General features: G+C 47.5%; 1 protein-coding gene across 1 annotated transcript in view; it reads left to right on the forward strand.

Annotated features, from left to right (window-relative positions):
- The window catches only part of GPD1L (glycerol-3-phosphate dehydrogenase 1 like), a 72,246-nt gene that overhangs the window by 50,030 nt on the left and 5,877 nt on the right, over positions 1-16,339 (forward strand). The window contains exons 6-7 of the mRNA XM_033212890.1: positions 11,316-11,549; positions 12,315-12,421. Coding sequence (XP_033068781.1) covers positions 11,316-11,549; positions 12,315-12,421 — 341 coding nt within the window. The remainder of the gene's footprint in view (positions 1-11,315; positions 11,550-12,314; positions 12,422-16,339) is intronic.

Below are 16,339 nucleotides of genomic sequence, written 5' to 3' on the forward strand. Positions count from 1 at the left end.
GAAGATGTGATTAAAGAAGCTCTCTCCATTGACCAGGGGCTTGCTGGATTTTTATAAGTGGAGCTGTACAGTATACACTCTTTTGTGTCTGATTTCTTTGGTTGGAGGTGTATTTTTGTTTGTTTTAATGTAAATTTTAAGAGGTACTTCATACAGAAAAGTACAAAAATCGTAAGTATATATAGTTTATGTTACCTTTTTTTCCCCTCTTTTGAGGTAAAGGGCGGTCTCCACACCTGGGTTCCTGACTTGTTGACTGCTGGCTTTTAAAGCCGTAGGCACTGTCTGTCCCTCACTCTGCGGGGACTTGGGGAACAGCCAGCAGGAAGCCGTGTGGCAGCAGCTACCTGCTCCTTCCCCCTCACAATCCAAGTTGCCTTCATTTCACTACCATCTACAAAAAAGAGTGGGGGGATTCGGGGAAATAAAAAGTTCTCAATGTGAATGCCCCTTTTGAGCCACTTCTGAGTCATCCCTTTTGCAGCAAAAAGCCACCCTTCAGAAATGTGAGCACCTGGGGAGGAGCTTAGGCAATCCACCAGTCATCTGTGTGTGTTGGATGGAAGTTGCAAAGGTGGAAAGAATGCCTGTCTATGCTTTCTCATCAATTGAATACGGTTTTTTTTAGTCAGAAGTTAAAACTACTCTCTAGAATTAACATCGTGTGTATATGTGTGGTCATGATATGCAATGAGCATTTTTAAAAATTGAAGCCAATTAAACGCTTGGGCTCCTAGGGAGCACACATGTGTATTTCTAAACGCCTGTGTGGGGCATCCTTTGCATTAGCATTACATTACATGCAGGCCCAATTACACATGTAAGACACTGACTTTGGCTGCTTTGTTTATTTTTGTTGGTTGAGATTTTTATGTGTTTTTAATAGTCCTTCATTAAACTAATTACCACTCAACAGCAGGGGGCATCATGAATGCCTAATTGCTCAGTGCTGGCCTGAGCTGCTCCAAAGCTGTTTTTAAGTGACTGGATGTTTTTGGTGGTCATGGAGAAGCTTTGAAATCCTGCCCAGAACAAAGGGTCTAGCTTGAGGTGAGGGCTTTGGAAAAGCTTCTGCTAACGGGAACCCATGCTGGTCTTGTGTCTGAACTCAGAATGGCTTTCATTTTTGCTGGCAGGAAGAATGTAAGTGGATGTGCCTGCTACCTTGATGGAAAGTGATTCATGAGGGATGCAGGGAAGTGGGGGTTGAAGGCCCTTAACCAACCGCCCTGCAACTTCGCACCCAATCTTTTAAAACGAGATCGGTTACCATCATTCCTGTGGGTTTGCATCAGAGCTGAGATTTTTGAAAACTGAGAAACAGGCACTTGTAGCAATTATTAAATCCAACCATTGTCTTGTACAGATAAGGAAATCGAGATCCAAAGAGCGAATGACTTTAGGGTAGCAGACACCAGCACAGTCAGAGCATGAACACGGGTTGTAAGAGTCTTAGCCTGGTTTCTTTGGTTACTATGTACAACTTGACTTTTCTGGTTAGTAACCAGGCAGCATGAATAAAACGAAGCCCTCTCTCATCAGAGCCTGCCAGAGCAAGGACACATGGCCGTATGTTGCTTTCATTACATAAACCACAGTGATGGGATGTTCCCCCCGACTATAACATCATCATATTCCTTGTTTTCACACAACAGAAAGGTGTAAAGAAGGAAGTAAAAATCAAATCACTGACAATCCTACATCCTGAAATAACCTCAGTTAATGTTTGTTGTATATACCCTTCCAGTGTTTTTAGTGTGTACATATGTGTATGGCTCCTTTTTAAAACAAAAACTAGATCTTGCTGTTCAGATAGTTTGATTGTGTGTGTGTGTTTTGTTTGTTTGTTTTTGAGACAGGGTCTCGCTCTGTTGCCCAGACTGAGTGCAGTGGCACAATCATGGCTCGTTGCAACCACAACCTCCCAAGCTCAAGCTATCCTCCCACCTCTGCCTCCTGAGTGGCTGGGACTATAGGCACATGCCACCATGCCCGACTAATTTTGTTTATTTTTTATAGAGATGGGGTCTTGCTGTGTTGTTCAGACTGGTCTTGAACTCGTGGACTCAAGCGGTCTTCCCACCTCGGCCTCCCAAAGTGCTGGGATTACAGGCGTGACCCACCACGTCTAGCCATTGATGTGCTTTACTTTTTTTACATACAGTCTTTATTAAGATTCTCCATACTAGCCAATTTACAAAATATACATTATCTTTTTGTACTAAAAAATGTGGAGCATTTGACTTACTAGGAAAAATATGAAAACAGCTCTCTACAAGGATAAAATAGAAAATTCAAAGGATTTATGCATAATCATTTTGTACCAGTGCCTCTTACTACCTTCCGAATGTCCTTCATGAACTCTTAGCTGCATTCATCTCTTAGTAAGGATATATTCTTTTTTTTTTTGAGGCAGAGTCATACCCAGGCTGGAGTGGAGTGGTGTGATCTCAGCTTACTGCAACCTCTGCCTCCCAGGTTCAAGGAATTCTCATGCCTCAGTCTCCCAAGTAGCTGGGATTACAGGTGTATGTCACCATGCCCAGTTAATTTTTGTATTTTTAGTAGAGAAAGGGTTTTGCCATGTTGGCCAGGCTGTAGCTGGCCAATAGATGTATTATATCTGTAATGTACATTTTGTAATTGGCTAGTATGGAGAATATTACTAAAGATTGTTAAAGTTAAAAAAGTAAAACACATCAGCTGGGCACGGTGGCTCATGCCTGTAATCCCAGCACTTTGGGAGGCCAAGGTGGGTGGATCACGAGGTCAGGAGATCGAGACCATCCTGGCTAACACAGTGAAACCCCGTCTCTACTAAAAGTACAAAAAATTAGCCAGGCGTGGTGGTGGGCGCCTGTAGTCGCAGCTACTCAGGAGGCTGAGGCAGGAGAATGGCATGAATCCAGGAGGCAGAGCTTGCAGTGAGCCGAGATCACGCCACTGCATTCCAGCCTGGGCAACAGTGCAAGACTCCGTCTTAAAAAAAAAAAAAAGAGGTAAAACACATCAATGGCTGGACGTGGTGGGTCATCCCTGTAATCCCAGCACTTTGGGAGGCCGAGACTGGAAGACTGCTTAAGTCCACGAGTTCAAGACCAGCCTGGACAACACGGCGAGACCCCCATCTCTACAAAAAATAAAATTAGTCGGGCATGGTGGCACGTGCCTGTAGTCTCAGCTACTCGAACTCCTGACCTCAAGTGATTCACCCGCCTGAGCTTCCCAAAGTACTGGGGTTGCACGCTTGAGCCACCACACCCAGCCTTTTTTTCGCACCTATTATGCATGAAATCAGGGAATCAGTCCCAGCAGCTCAGGCTCCTTCCCATTGGTTCCAACAAAGTGTGCTTCCCTGGGTGGAGCAGGCTGGTACTTCAGTCTCATCTAGATACCTTTCTCTTTGGCTTCCTTCTTTTTCTGATCATTTTCCTTCATGTGTTTCAGGAAACTATCTCAGCTCTTAGCATAATATGCTCCATACACCCATTAATTCTCTTGACAAGAACCTTGCCCTTAACTTGTTTACAACAGTGCCAGCAGCATGCTGGGGAACATTGTAGACTCTTCCAGTTTAGCCATGGTGACACTTGTGGGACATTCCTTTTTGAACGGTGCCCATACCCTTGATGTCTACGATACCATCTTTTTAAAACAAGTTTTTTTAGCTTATGTATTTATTTTTTATTTTTTTGAGACAGGGTCTCAATCTGTTGCCCAGGCTGGAGTGCAGTGGCGTAATCTCAGCTCGCTGCAACCTCTGCCTCCTGGGCTCAAGTGATCCTCCTGCCTCAGCCTCCTGAGTAGCTGGGACTGTATGTAGGTGCTCACCACCATGCCTGGCTAATTTTTGTATTTTTTGTGGAGACAGAGTTTCACCATGTTGCCCAGTCTGATCTCAAACTCCTGGACTCAAGCGATCCATCAGCCTTAGCCTCCCAAAGTGCTAGGATTATAGACCTGAGCCACCACGCCCTGCCAATATCATCTTTCTGATAGATTCACGTATATGTGGCCAAAAGAGCAACTTCTTGTTTTCTAAAAGGCCTAGAGAGCATATGTCAGGTACTTCTCCTCTTTCCCTTTCGTATTCCTCATTTTGGTAAATTACTGGAAGATGGTGATTCTGGCCAAAAGGCTATCATTTTTTTTTTTTCTTTTCTTTTTTTTTTTTTTTTGAGACAGAGTCTTGCTCTGTCGCCCGAACTGGAGTGCAGTGGCCGGATCTCAGCTCACTGCAAGCTCCGCCCCCCGGGTTCACACCATTCTCCTGCCTCAGCCTCCCGAGTAGCTGGGACTACAGGCGCCCGCCACCTCGCCCGGCTAGTTTTTTTGTATTTTTTTAGTAGAGACGGGGTTTCACCGTGTTAGCCAGGATGGTCTCGATCTCCTGACCTCGTGATCCGCCCGTCTTGGCCTCCCAAAGTGCTGGGATCACAGTATCATTTTTAATAGATGCTTTATCAGGATTAAGTTTCATTAACAGAGACCAAAAATAATACAGGTTGAGTATCTCTTATCCAAAACACTTGTGACCAGAGGTGTTTTGGATTTTGGAATATTTCCATTATACTTACCAGTTCATCATCCCTGTTTGGAAATCCAAAATGCTCCAATGACTATTTCCTTTGGGCCTCATGTTGGGGCTCCAGAAGTTTCAGATTTTGGAGCATTTTGGATTTTGGATTTTCAGATTAGAATGCTCAAACTGTACTCGCTGAACAAGGTAGAAGCTTCTTTCTTTCTCATGTAAAATCCAGAGTAGATATGACAATTCTATTCTACAGAATTCACAGGGACCCAGGCTTCTTCTAGCTCACTTGGGTGCCTTAGCCCATTTTGTGCTGCTCTAACAGAACACCTGAGACTGGGTGATTTATAATGAACAGAAACGTGTTGGCTCATAACGGTTCTGGAGGCTGGGAAATCCAGTATCGGGCACCAGCAGTTCTGGTGTCTCATGAGGGCACGGTCTGTTCCCAGTAGCACCTTGAATGCTTCTGGAGGGGAGGAGTGCTGACCCTTACGCAGCAGAGGAGTGAAAGAGGCAAACAGGGAGCCACTCCCAGAGTCTTTTTTCTAAGGAAAAACCTCAGTCCATTCACAAAGGCAGAACACGCATGACCAAAACACTTCCCGTTAGACCCCACCTCCCAACACTGCCACAGTGGCCACCAAATTTCAACATGGGTTTTGGAGAGGACAAACACTGAATGGCATAGGGTAGCATAGGGTGTGGCCTTTGTCTTCGTGGTCTGTGAAGGTGACCAGAGCATCAGCGTCACATCTGCCTTCCAGACAGCAAGGTTAAAAAAAAGAAGAAAGAAAAAATAAAAGAAAGGACAAAAGGCACGTGGCAGCTATCTTTCAAGGAAAGTTCTGGAAAATCAACCTTGTCACTTGGCTTCATCTCAGTGGGTACACTAGGTGTGATCATAACTAGCTGCAAGGGAGGCTGGAAAATCATTTTGGGGATCTTTTTTCTGGATAGCCATACACTGGCATTTAAATAAGAGACTATTATTGTAGAAGGAAAGAATAGACTGGGGATAAAGCAGCAGCCCATGGTACAGGCTGGTACAGGCTGGCACAGGCTGGTGGTGTTCCTTTGTGGGGTTGTTCTGCAGTTCTAATTGCTGGGCGTGTAGGTTTGCTCCAGGGCTTGGCTGTGATAAACCATGCCAGGATGCCCAGCTTTGGGTCTCATCTGTAGTCAGGGTCATTGCTCGCCCAAGAGCACCTTTATGTGAGTGAGAGCAAGGCCTACATAGTCCGACATGCTAGCCACTAAGCATATGTACTATTTACATTTACATTCAAGTTAATTAAAATTCTTAAAAACTAAAAATTCCATTTCAGAGTCACAGTAGCTACATTTTAAAGACTCAGTGGCCATGTGTGGCTAATGGCTACTGTATTCGATAGAGCAAATACAAAACATTTCTATCACTGCAGAAACTTCTGTTGGACAACGCTGCTCCAGCTCAGGCAGCTTCATATTGGTATGACCAGCTTGGTGGGCCAGGTGTGGACCTGCCTCAGCCTTCCTTGACATCTCAGCCAGGCTGCCTTAGTAAGGGGCCAGCAGCAAGCAACACGTGGCAGCTTGCCTTTGGTAATCCCAAACCCTGCAGACAGTCTCCTCTTAGCAGCTAGCCTCAGGAGTCAGATGGATTGTTGGACTGAGAGAAAACAGTGAGTACTGACTTGGGTTTCAGGGAGGCAGTTCTTACTGGGTGGTGAGAATGTTTATGTAACCTGCAGGTAGCACGGGCTGGTTCTCCTGTTGTATATTCTTTTTATGGGAAGGTGGAAGTGGGAGAGGAATTGAGCCCCATCCGACCCACCCCTATTCAGAACTGGAAGGAGTGCACTAGGGAGTAGATGATTGCCTCTGAGTATTGCCATCACCCAGGAGATGGGGAAGGGCTACACATGTCTGTCTTCTGAAAATTATGGTATTTTTAGCTCCAAAAGAGTTTAAAACAGATTTAAATGCACAGTGGATAATGATAACTTTCACATCTGAGTGATCTCGGAGGACATCTGCTCGGATGCTATTCCAACACGCTCTGACTGGCTCAGTATGTTTATTTTTCTTTTGACAGTGATAAGTGGTGGAGGGAGAGAACGAGGATTTCAAGATCTGTCATAAGGCGACTAAACTGGGTTGCAGCCCAGGGTCCTCTTAGAAGAGAGGCGTTTATTTACCCTGCACTGGGTCTCCTGATCTCCCCTGGTGAGGAGGTTAGATGCCTAGTAAAAGCTTCTAGTAGAAGCTTTGGGGTGGTCTAGACTCCCACGCCCTGCAGTGAAGGGGCCGCAGAGGAGCTGTGAGGGAGCTCCCAGGCACCCTCATCTGGCTTTTCTGAGTACAGCAACACAGAAGCACTGCTTTGGAGCTCGGGGCCTGTCCCTACAGTCCTGCTTGGATGGTTCCGGTTGCAGAGAGCGCCTGCTAAATCTTTCCTGTGGGGTGGGGTCAGCTCTTCCTGTCAAAAAGTTCTCATCTGGACTCTGCAGTGGCCTCTCTGTGCCTTTCACTCACTGGTCCTAGAGCAGCACAGTGTGGCGTGATCTCCTCGGCAAGCTCCTTACTCTGTGTGCCTCAGTGTCCTGTCATGTTACCATAATAGGACCTGCCCTGTCACAGTGTTGTGAGGTTCAAATGAGGTAATAATATATGAAGCTCTTAGAACAGTTCAATAAGATTAGCTGTTGCTATTTTTTATTACCTTTTCTTCTCCTAAGCTTTTTTTTTTTTTTTTGAGACAGGCTCACTGTCACCCAGGCTGGAGGGCAGTGGCACGATCTCAGCTCACTGCAACCTCCGCCTCCCTGGCTCAAGTGATCCTTCCACCTCAGCCTCCCAAGTAGCTGGGACAAAAGGTGCATGCCACCACACCTGGCTAACTTTTTGTATTTTTGGTAGAAACAGGGTTTCACTATGTTGCCCAGGCTGGTCTCAAACTCCTGAGCTCAAGCAATCCACCTGCCCCAGCCTCCCAAAGTGCTAGGATTACGCCCAACCTAAGCTACCCTTTTTACCTCCCAAGCCTTGGTGTAGGCCAGGAGGCACTCTCCTTTGACACCGAATTGCAAAGGATCAGGCAGGTCTTTTTGACCAAGGGTGGGGGAAGGGCAGATTTCCCACACTGGAGCAGCAAGGCACAGGGGACAGAGCGGGCTGCAGAGCCAGACACCAGGAGCACATCCAGACTCCATCTCTTACCAGTGAGGTGTTCTTGGCAAGCCACTAAACCTCTCTGAGCCTCAGTGTGCCAGTTGGGAAATAGGAGGATAGGTGCACGCTTCAGAGTTGTGGGAATGATGATGAGGCAGTGTGTAACTAGCCTGGGCTCACTGAAGGCACATAATAAATAAGTGCCTCCCCTCATCTGTTGACAGGAGCCCCTTGTTGAACAGAAGTCCATGTTCTCTCCCACTCAGCCCATAGACGTTTCCTGGGGTTGGTTTTTCATATAACAGTTTCAGAATGGTTCATGTTGTGATGGAGGGGGACGTAGGGACAGTCCGGGGGCATCAGAGAGCAGTTTCAGGAATCTGACGAGTTGGCCAACAGCCTAAGCCTCGCCACATTGCATGGCAACTTCAATAAAACCACTTCGCCAGATCACCCAAGGGCTGGCCTCTGGGCTTTGGCAGTCAGCCCACCTGCATGTCCCCAGGTGTCAACCTGTTGCCCCAGTACTGGTTGCAGCCCCAGTGCAGGCTACAATTGCACCAACTTCCCTGAAAGAATGTCGGTACCAGAAGGGCCTTGAAAAATCTTGTCCAAGCCCTGAATTTTACATCTGCGGTGAACATGGCCTGAGAGGTGGAGTAGTTGGCCCTAGGTCACACTGTGGCCGTGTAGAGGCTCTCTGGATGTCAGTGCTGTGTACCGCTTCTGTCTCCTTGTAGCCTCCTTAGCTGGCTGCTATGCTGGGAAGGGCGTCCAGACCTAGGTGGGCCCAGCCCCAGGTGTTCTTATGGTTCCTGGTCTTAGCCTCTGCATAGTACTCATCCTAAAAGGTTGGGGTGTCCCATCCTGACTTGGCAGCTCACCCCTTCTAGAAGCGGAGCTACAGAACCGGATCCCACCTGACCCCCAGCGTCTCTCCAGGCTCCTTTCACACAGCCTCTGCCTTGCCTCTTCCCTGATGCTGCCTGTTGCTGAGAGTGTGTAAGCCAGGAATCGCCCCCTTCCATCGTCCCTACATGTGGAAGTTTGAGATGATTGCTGTCTGAGAACTGATGAAACCTACAGTTCGCATAGCCTGTGTGGTAGGAAGAGGCTGAGAAGCTTTGCAGGTTCAGGCAAGTTGGTACCTTACGAAGACATATGCACTTGGTCAGGCTGTCAGTTCCTGGGACCAATTCCTCATCAGCTGTGCCTGCATCATTTTTAGAGAATTTTTCTACTTTTTTCTTTCTGTGTTGACTGCAGTGAGAGGCGTAAGCGGCAACCCCAGTGAGCTCTCACATTATTGCTAAGGAAGAGAAGACACTGGGGGGTCTTCCTATCCCCATCCGTTATTCTCTAGGCCTCTTCATTCCCCGTCACCCCGTGGGAGAGGGCAAGAGAGGGCTCTGTTCGGTGGGTCTGTGGGGAGTAGACGGAAACTTCAGGAGGCCCAATTGGATGTTTTTGTCACGTGAAGTAGCTTTGTGCCTCAGTCTCCTGGTGAGCAGTAGCTGTATCTAAATGACCAAGTCTGTTTGTCATGGTGAGCCCGGCCACATCAATGCTGTGTTTGATGTGTTTTATCAAAAACTGCCTGTGTACTAGAGAAGATGTTTTTATTCCCCAGCTCATTCTGTTTTTTCACCTCATCCCTCACATTTTATAGGCCTGATGTTTTAAGAAAAGTTATTCTTTCACTATAAAACTTGGTTTTGTTAAAAATACACTTATTTTAACTCATTTCCCAAACTAGCTTCAAGTTTTTAAATCTCCTAGAGCTCTCTGTATAGTCACCAGGCATTACTGGAATTGCTAGTGTGGTTAGATAGTTGGATTTTTTTTTTTTTTTTTTTTTTTTTTTTTTTGGTGCTGAGTGTTCTTGGCGAAGAAGCTGGAAAAGTGGAAGGGGCCAGGAACCCAGGGGCTCAACTGAAGTTCTCACTGAGTTGCCACCTGTGCAGCTATGCAGGTGTTACTTGTCATAGGTGCTAATCTGACTTTTCCTTATTATTTGAAGCCCAGCTCCGATGCCACCTCCTCCATTTGGCCTTCCCTGCTTTGAACAGAAACCTGTGGCTCCTGCCACTTGTCAGCACGCTCTCTCCCCTCTGCCTTTTGATGTGCTTTGTTGTGTCTCTTTTCTCAGTCTGATTGTCAGCTCCTTGAGGACAAGCTCTGAGTCTAACTCTGTCTGATCTTTGCAGCTCTCCCCTGGGGGCATCTGCAGCCCCTGCATTCCCCCTGGCACCCGCCCCCCCCAGCCCCTGCAATCACTGTGTGCCTCCAGGGCTGAGCGAGGTGCTCCCCACAGAGTGCATGCTCGGTGCATACCTGTTGAAACGGAATTTCAGATTCTCATACCTTTTATGGAATATCACTTTCTGCTGAGCCTTACAGTTATTTGCACACGTTTTATTTTTCCTGTAAGATCAGGGTTGGGAAACATTTTCCGTCAGGGCCAGATAGAAGAGGCTTTGTGGACCGTACAGTCTCTGTTGAAACTACTCAAATCTGGAACCATAGATGATGTGTAAATGAATGGGTATGGCTGGGTTCCCATAAAACATTATTTACAAAACAGGCAGTTGGCCTAGATTGCCATCCCCGTACCAGATTATCAGCTTCGGAAAAGGCAGACTCTGTGTCTCGTTTGCCTTGTGTCTGCAGAGGCCATGCAAAGAGTGAGCGATCCATAAATACTCATTTGGGGATTATTAAATGAAACAAAAGGCTGGAATTTGAGCTGCACACATACAGGCCTCATGACCCAGTGTTTCAACTCCTAGGTCATACCCGACAGGATTGCCTGCACGTAGTCACTGGAGGGCATGTGCCAGGGTGTCTGTGGCAGCACTGTTTGTCATGGCCCCAAACTGGAAACTACCCCAGTGCCAGTTGACAGCAGACAATTAAATAAATTGCAGCATATTCACAAAATGGAGTACTATGCAGCAATTAAAATAAATGTGCTCTATGTAAAAATGTGGATGCATCTCACAAACACGATGTTGAATTAAGACAAAGAAGCTACAGATAAAAGATGACATATTGTATGACTCCATTCACAAAACGTTGAAAGGCAGGTAAAACACAGCTATGCTGTGAGAAGTTAGGAGGTGGTTACCCTTGCTGGTGGAGGGGCTGTGCTTTTTTCCGTTATCAGTGTGCTGGCTATGGGGGTGTGTTCAGTTTGTGGAAATCCTTCAGTCTGTGCACTTAGCATTTGTGTAGTTTTCTGTATGAATGTTGTGGTTGCATAAAGCACTCCATTTAAAACAAAACAAAAAGTAAAGTAGTTTGTCCAAATATTATTTAACCAAAGACTACTATCAGCCGTTCTGATTTTCTGGCCAATGCTCTTCAACTGCTGACCCCTGCTGACCCCAAATATGGGCTCTTTGCCCTAGAAAGGGGAATAGGGAAGCCTTGTCTCTCCTTTCGTCATCTCTTTCACCCAGGTGTACAAGAGCAGAACCCGGCATTGAGCATTTTGAGGAGGATGGAGCCAATGTCCCTGAGAGCCAATCCCATGTGGTCTGTCCCTGCCTCAGCATCCCCCACCACCTCTGGCATCCGTGCCCACAGTGGGTGCTGTAACGGCATCTGGGCTTTGTCATCTCCTTTGCAGAACATTGTAGCTGTGGGAGCTGGGTTCTGTGATGGCCTCCGCTGCGGAGACAACACCAAAGCTGCCGTCATCCGCCTGGGACTCATGGAAATGATTGCTTTTGCCAGGATCTTCTGCAAGGGCCAGGTGTCCACAGCCACCTTCCTAGAGAGCTGCGGGGTGGCCGACCTGATCACCACCTGCTACGGAGGGCGGAATCGCAGGGTGGCCGAGGCCTTCGCCAGAACTGGGAAGGTAGCCCCTCACCTGCCCTCCTGCACCCCCTCCTTCCTCACTTGAGACTCCTGGCTTGGGGTGAGCTGCAGCCCAGTGGAGATTTCATGCCAGCATCTATTTGCTGGGATTGTTCTCTTTGCCTGGCTGCTTTTTCACTTGACTCTTCTGTTCTTTATTTTTGTGTCTTTATCTTTCCTTGGCCTCCAGCAGGGGATTGAAACTCTTCTCTCCACTCTGCTCTTGAAATAAATGATGCTAGGCCAGGCATGGTGGCTCATGCCTATAATCCCACCACTTTGGGAGGCCAAGGTGGAGGATTGCTTTAGGCCACAAGTTCGAGGCCAGCCTGCACAACATAGCAAGACCCCATCTCTACAAAACAAAACAAAACTTAAAAATTAAACAAATAGGCCGGGCGCGGTGGCTCAAGCCTGTAATCCCAGCACTTTGGGAGGCCGAGACGGGCGGATCACGAGGTCAGGAGATCGAGACCATCCTGGCTAACACACTGAAACCCCGTCTCTACTAAAAATACAAAAACTAGCCGGGCGAGGTGGCGGGCGCCTGTAGTCCCAGCTACTCGGGAGGCTGAGGCAGGAGAATGGCGTAAACCCGGGGGGCGGAGCTTGCAGTGAGCTGAGATCCGGCCACTGCACTCCAGTTCGGGCGACAGAGCGAGACTCCGCCTCAAAAAAAAAAAAAAAAAAATTAAACAAATAAATGATTCTTCAGTCTTTACCATAGTTTTTTTTTTTTTTTTTTTTTAAATCCTTTACTTTTAAGACCATTGAAGAGTTGGAGAAGGAGATGCTGAATGGGCAAAAGCTCCAAGGACCTCAGACTTCTGCTGAAGTGTACCGCATCCTCAAACAGAAGGGACTAGTGGACAAGTAAGTCTCTCAGTCACCTATGAGACCAGATAAATGTCCATCGTTCCTTTTCTCAGGACTTCCAGCCCCACGGAGATGAGCTAGACTATTTGACAAGTGCCCTTAGAACCCATCTGGATTAGTTCAGTCCTTGTGTAATGTAAACATCGGTGATGAGAAGCATCTGCCTACCCGCAAAACATGTGTTTACACAAAACTAGGCTCACCTTCAATGAAAGGAGCTCAATTCTATAAGTCATGTTATAAAATATGAAGTTTAAGATTCTAGTTTGTCTTGCAGGGTGTTTGGTAAAAGCTATATATTATAAGTTTTAAAATTTGTAAAAATGATTGCTTTTTTGTTTTATAAAAAAGTATGGTCAGGTTATTAAAGTGTCAAGTCAGAAAAGAAGGAAGGACAGGTTAGCCCAACATTATACCATCAGAAGGGAGCTCTGTTAAGGTTTGGTGCACAGCCTTCTAGTCTCTTCATTGGGTGGGTAGATGGGGCATAGGATGGGATGGAATGGGATGGGATGAAGGGATGCATGATGGGTGGATGGACGGGTGGGAGAGGATGGGATGAGATGGATGGATGAATGGATGGATGGATGGATGGATGGATGGATGATGGATGGGTGCGTGGGTAGATGGGTGAGTGGATGGGTGGGATGGGTGAATGGATGGATGATGGGTGGGTGGGATGGGATGAGATGGATGGATGGAGGGATAGATGATGGATGGGTGCGTGGGTAGATGGGTGAGTGGATGGGTGGGATGGGTAAATGGATGGATGATGGTGGGTGGGATGGGATGAGATGGATGGAGGGATGGATGATGGATGGGTGCATGGGTAGATGGGTGAGTGGATGGGTGGGATGGGTGAATGGATGGATAGATGGGTGGGATGGGATGGGATGGGATGGGATGAGATAGATGGATGGATGGAAGGATGGATGATGGATGGGTGCATGGGTAGATGGGTGAGTGGATGGGTGGGATGGGTGAATGGATGGATGATGGTGGGTGGGATGGGATGAGATGGATGGATGGAGGGATGGATGATGGATGGGTGCATGGGTAGATGGGTGAGTGGATGGGTGGGATGGGTGAATGGATGGATGATGGGTGGGTGGGATGGGATGAGATGGATGGATGGATGGAGGGATGGATGATGGATGGGTGCATGGGTAGATGGGTGAGTGGATGGGTGGGATGGGTGAATGGATGGATAGATGGGTGGGATGGGATGGGATGAGATAGATGGATGGATGGAAGGATGGATGATGGATGGGTGCATGGGTAGATGGGTGAGTGGATGGGTGGGATGGGTGAATGGATGGATGATGGGTGGGTGGGATGGGATGAGATGGATGGATGGAGGGATGGATGATGGATGGGTGCATGGGTAGATGGGTGAGTGGATGGGTGGGAAGCGTGAACGGATAGATAGATGGGTGGGTGCATCCATCCTCCATTGCCCTTCCAGGCCAGTTTTGTGTTAAAGGTGGGCTGGAGTCAGTTTATTTGCCACCTGATTGAGAGAGTGAGCCCTGTAGCACCACAAAAGCTTCTCAGCCTCTCCCGAGGCCACTCCCCAGCACTACCTGCTCCACAGCACTTTCTCTTGCCGATTTACTGAGCATGATTGTGGGGGACCATAATCATGATGCCAACTATACCACCACATAAATGCTTATGTAGCATATTGTATGTATCCTTAACTCTCCCGAAACACCCTCTGGGGGAGGGGAAGTCTGGTTGCCTAGGACTGGAGGGAGCTGGGCAGCTGGACTGACATGCTGATTGTGGCTAATTCAGAGCATGAGCTTCTCTCCAAGCTGGGAGGAGGGTTGTGGATGGCATTGCTGTCATCTCTGGTTGCAGCTCCTTCATTCTAGTTCCGTCAGTTCAGGTGTCTGCTGGTCCCAGTCACGCATCTTCACCTCCCCCTGCACCCAGCACCCTTCCTTCTTTTACCCAGAACAAATTAATCAGCCATGGAGTTCCATACTGAAAGTTAAAAATGGCTGGGCGCGGTGGCTCAAGCCTGTAATCCCAGCACTTTGGGAGGCCGAGACGGGCGGATCACGAGGTCAGGAGATCGAGACCATCCTGGCTAATACGGTGAAACCCTGTCTCTACTTAAAAATACAAAAAACTAGCCGGGCGACGAGGCGGGCGCCTGTAGTCCCAGCTACTCGGGAGGCCGAGGCAGGAGAATGGCGTAAACCCGGGAGGCGGAGCTTGCAGTGAGCTGAGATCTGGCCACTGCACTCCAGCCTGGGTGGCAGAGCAAGACTCCGTCTCAAACAAACAAACAAACAAAAAAAAAAAAAAAAAGAAAGTTAAAAATGAGGGTGGATGGAGCGTTTGTCTTCCCCCTTTAATTTGCACTTTATTTTTCTGAAATGGCTTTTAAAACCAGCCATGCAGAGATGGAAGTTCACAAACAGGCTGCCAAAGGAGGAGAGCTATCTTTAAATTGTGACTAAAAGGCAAATGCCTCTGACGTGCATGGTTTTCCTTACCTACTTAGCAGCAGACGGTGGTATGTTTGTATGTGGTTGGACTACTTGAATGACCACTGAGCATTTATCAAGAAATTTTTTAAGTCTCAAAAAAAAAAAAAAAAAACCTGTCTGTTTGGTGAGACTCTCCCAATCAGAATTTTCAAGTGGCATCTGTGTGCTAGCAAGGGCTGCCTTGAGAGGATTCTCTGGATGGACAGGTTGGCTGGGCACTAGTCTGTTAGCTCCAGGGGGACATGGACTAGAACAGCGATTCTGGGGCCAGGAGCTGCCTATTTCCAAAGCAGGTGTAATCAAGCAGGTAAATCTCTGCTCTGAGCAGGCAGCTCTCCTTGGTCATGTCCCATTTTATTTCTTCTGATTAGAAACTGAACAGGCTGCACCTGTGCTTAATGACATTGCTGCTGGATTAAAGGTGGCAGCACCCTTCTCCTGGGCTGGAGTGTAGAATCCCCTGGGACTCCTCCCCGTTTTTTTTGTACCACCTGCCTCCCAAAGGCAGAGGCCTATTGTTCTCCCTTTGCACCACCTGTTACTTTGACTCCTTTTTTCTTTTTCATTCTGACCACCACTTCTCCCCTCCCTTCTCTTCTCCATTGCTATAGAAAATATAGCAGGAGGGCAACATTCAAGGCTGCCCTGTGGCTTATTAGCCATGTGGCCTTGGGCAAGTCACGTATTTAGCTGTCCTGTGCCCCAGTGTTCTTATCCACAAAATTAAGATGGAAGATCAGATGATCGCCATGATCCCTGCTAGCTTGAGCATTCACATTCAGAGGCCTCCTGCGCTTATGGAGTGAAGCACATGGTCCTTAGGCAGAGGTAGCCCCCCTCAATCTAGCACCAACGTAACTTCCTGTGCAGTACATCCTCTTACTCCCTATGGTACCTTCTTTTCTTGAATAGAACTTTTCTTTGCCTCCTTCTCAGACTCTCATTTTACCTTAATTACCTTTTCAAAGGCCCTGTCACATTCTGAGGTACTAGGGGTTAGGACCGAAGCACATGAATTGGGAGAAGGGCATAATTCAGCCCATACACAACGTGTTCTCTGAGGTGCATGTTGTAAACTCCTGGGTCTCACTCTGTCACCCAGGCTGGAGTGCAATGATGCAATCTCAGCACTGCAATCTCCGCCTCCCGTGTTTAAGTGATTCTCTTGCCTCAGCTTCCCCAGTAGCTGGGATTACAGGTGTGTGCCCCCACACCCAGCTAATTTTTGTATTTTTAATAGAGACTGTTTTTTTTACCATATTGCCCAGGCTGGTCTCCTGGCCTCAAGCGATCTGCCCACCTTGGCCTCCCAAAGTGCTGGGATTACAGGCATGAGCTGCCACACCTGGCCTAGCTTTATTTATAATACTGTACCTCCCTGCACTTAGTCTGAAGTCTGAAACATCTTAAGCCC

This window comes from Trachypithecus francoisi, unplaced genomic scaffold (assembly GCF_009764315.1).
Source record: "Trachypithecus francoisi isolate TF-2019V2 unplaced genomic scaffold, Tfra_2.0 Lachesis_group0, whole genome shotgun sequence".
NCBI classification, from domain to species: Eukaryota; Metazoa; Chordata; class Mammalia; order Primates; family Cercopithecidae; genus Trachypithecus; species Trachypithecus francoisi.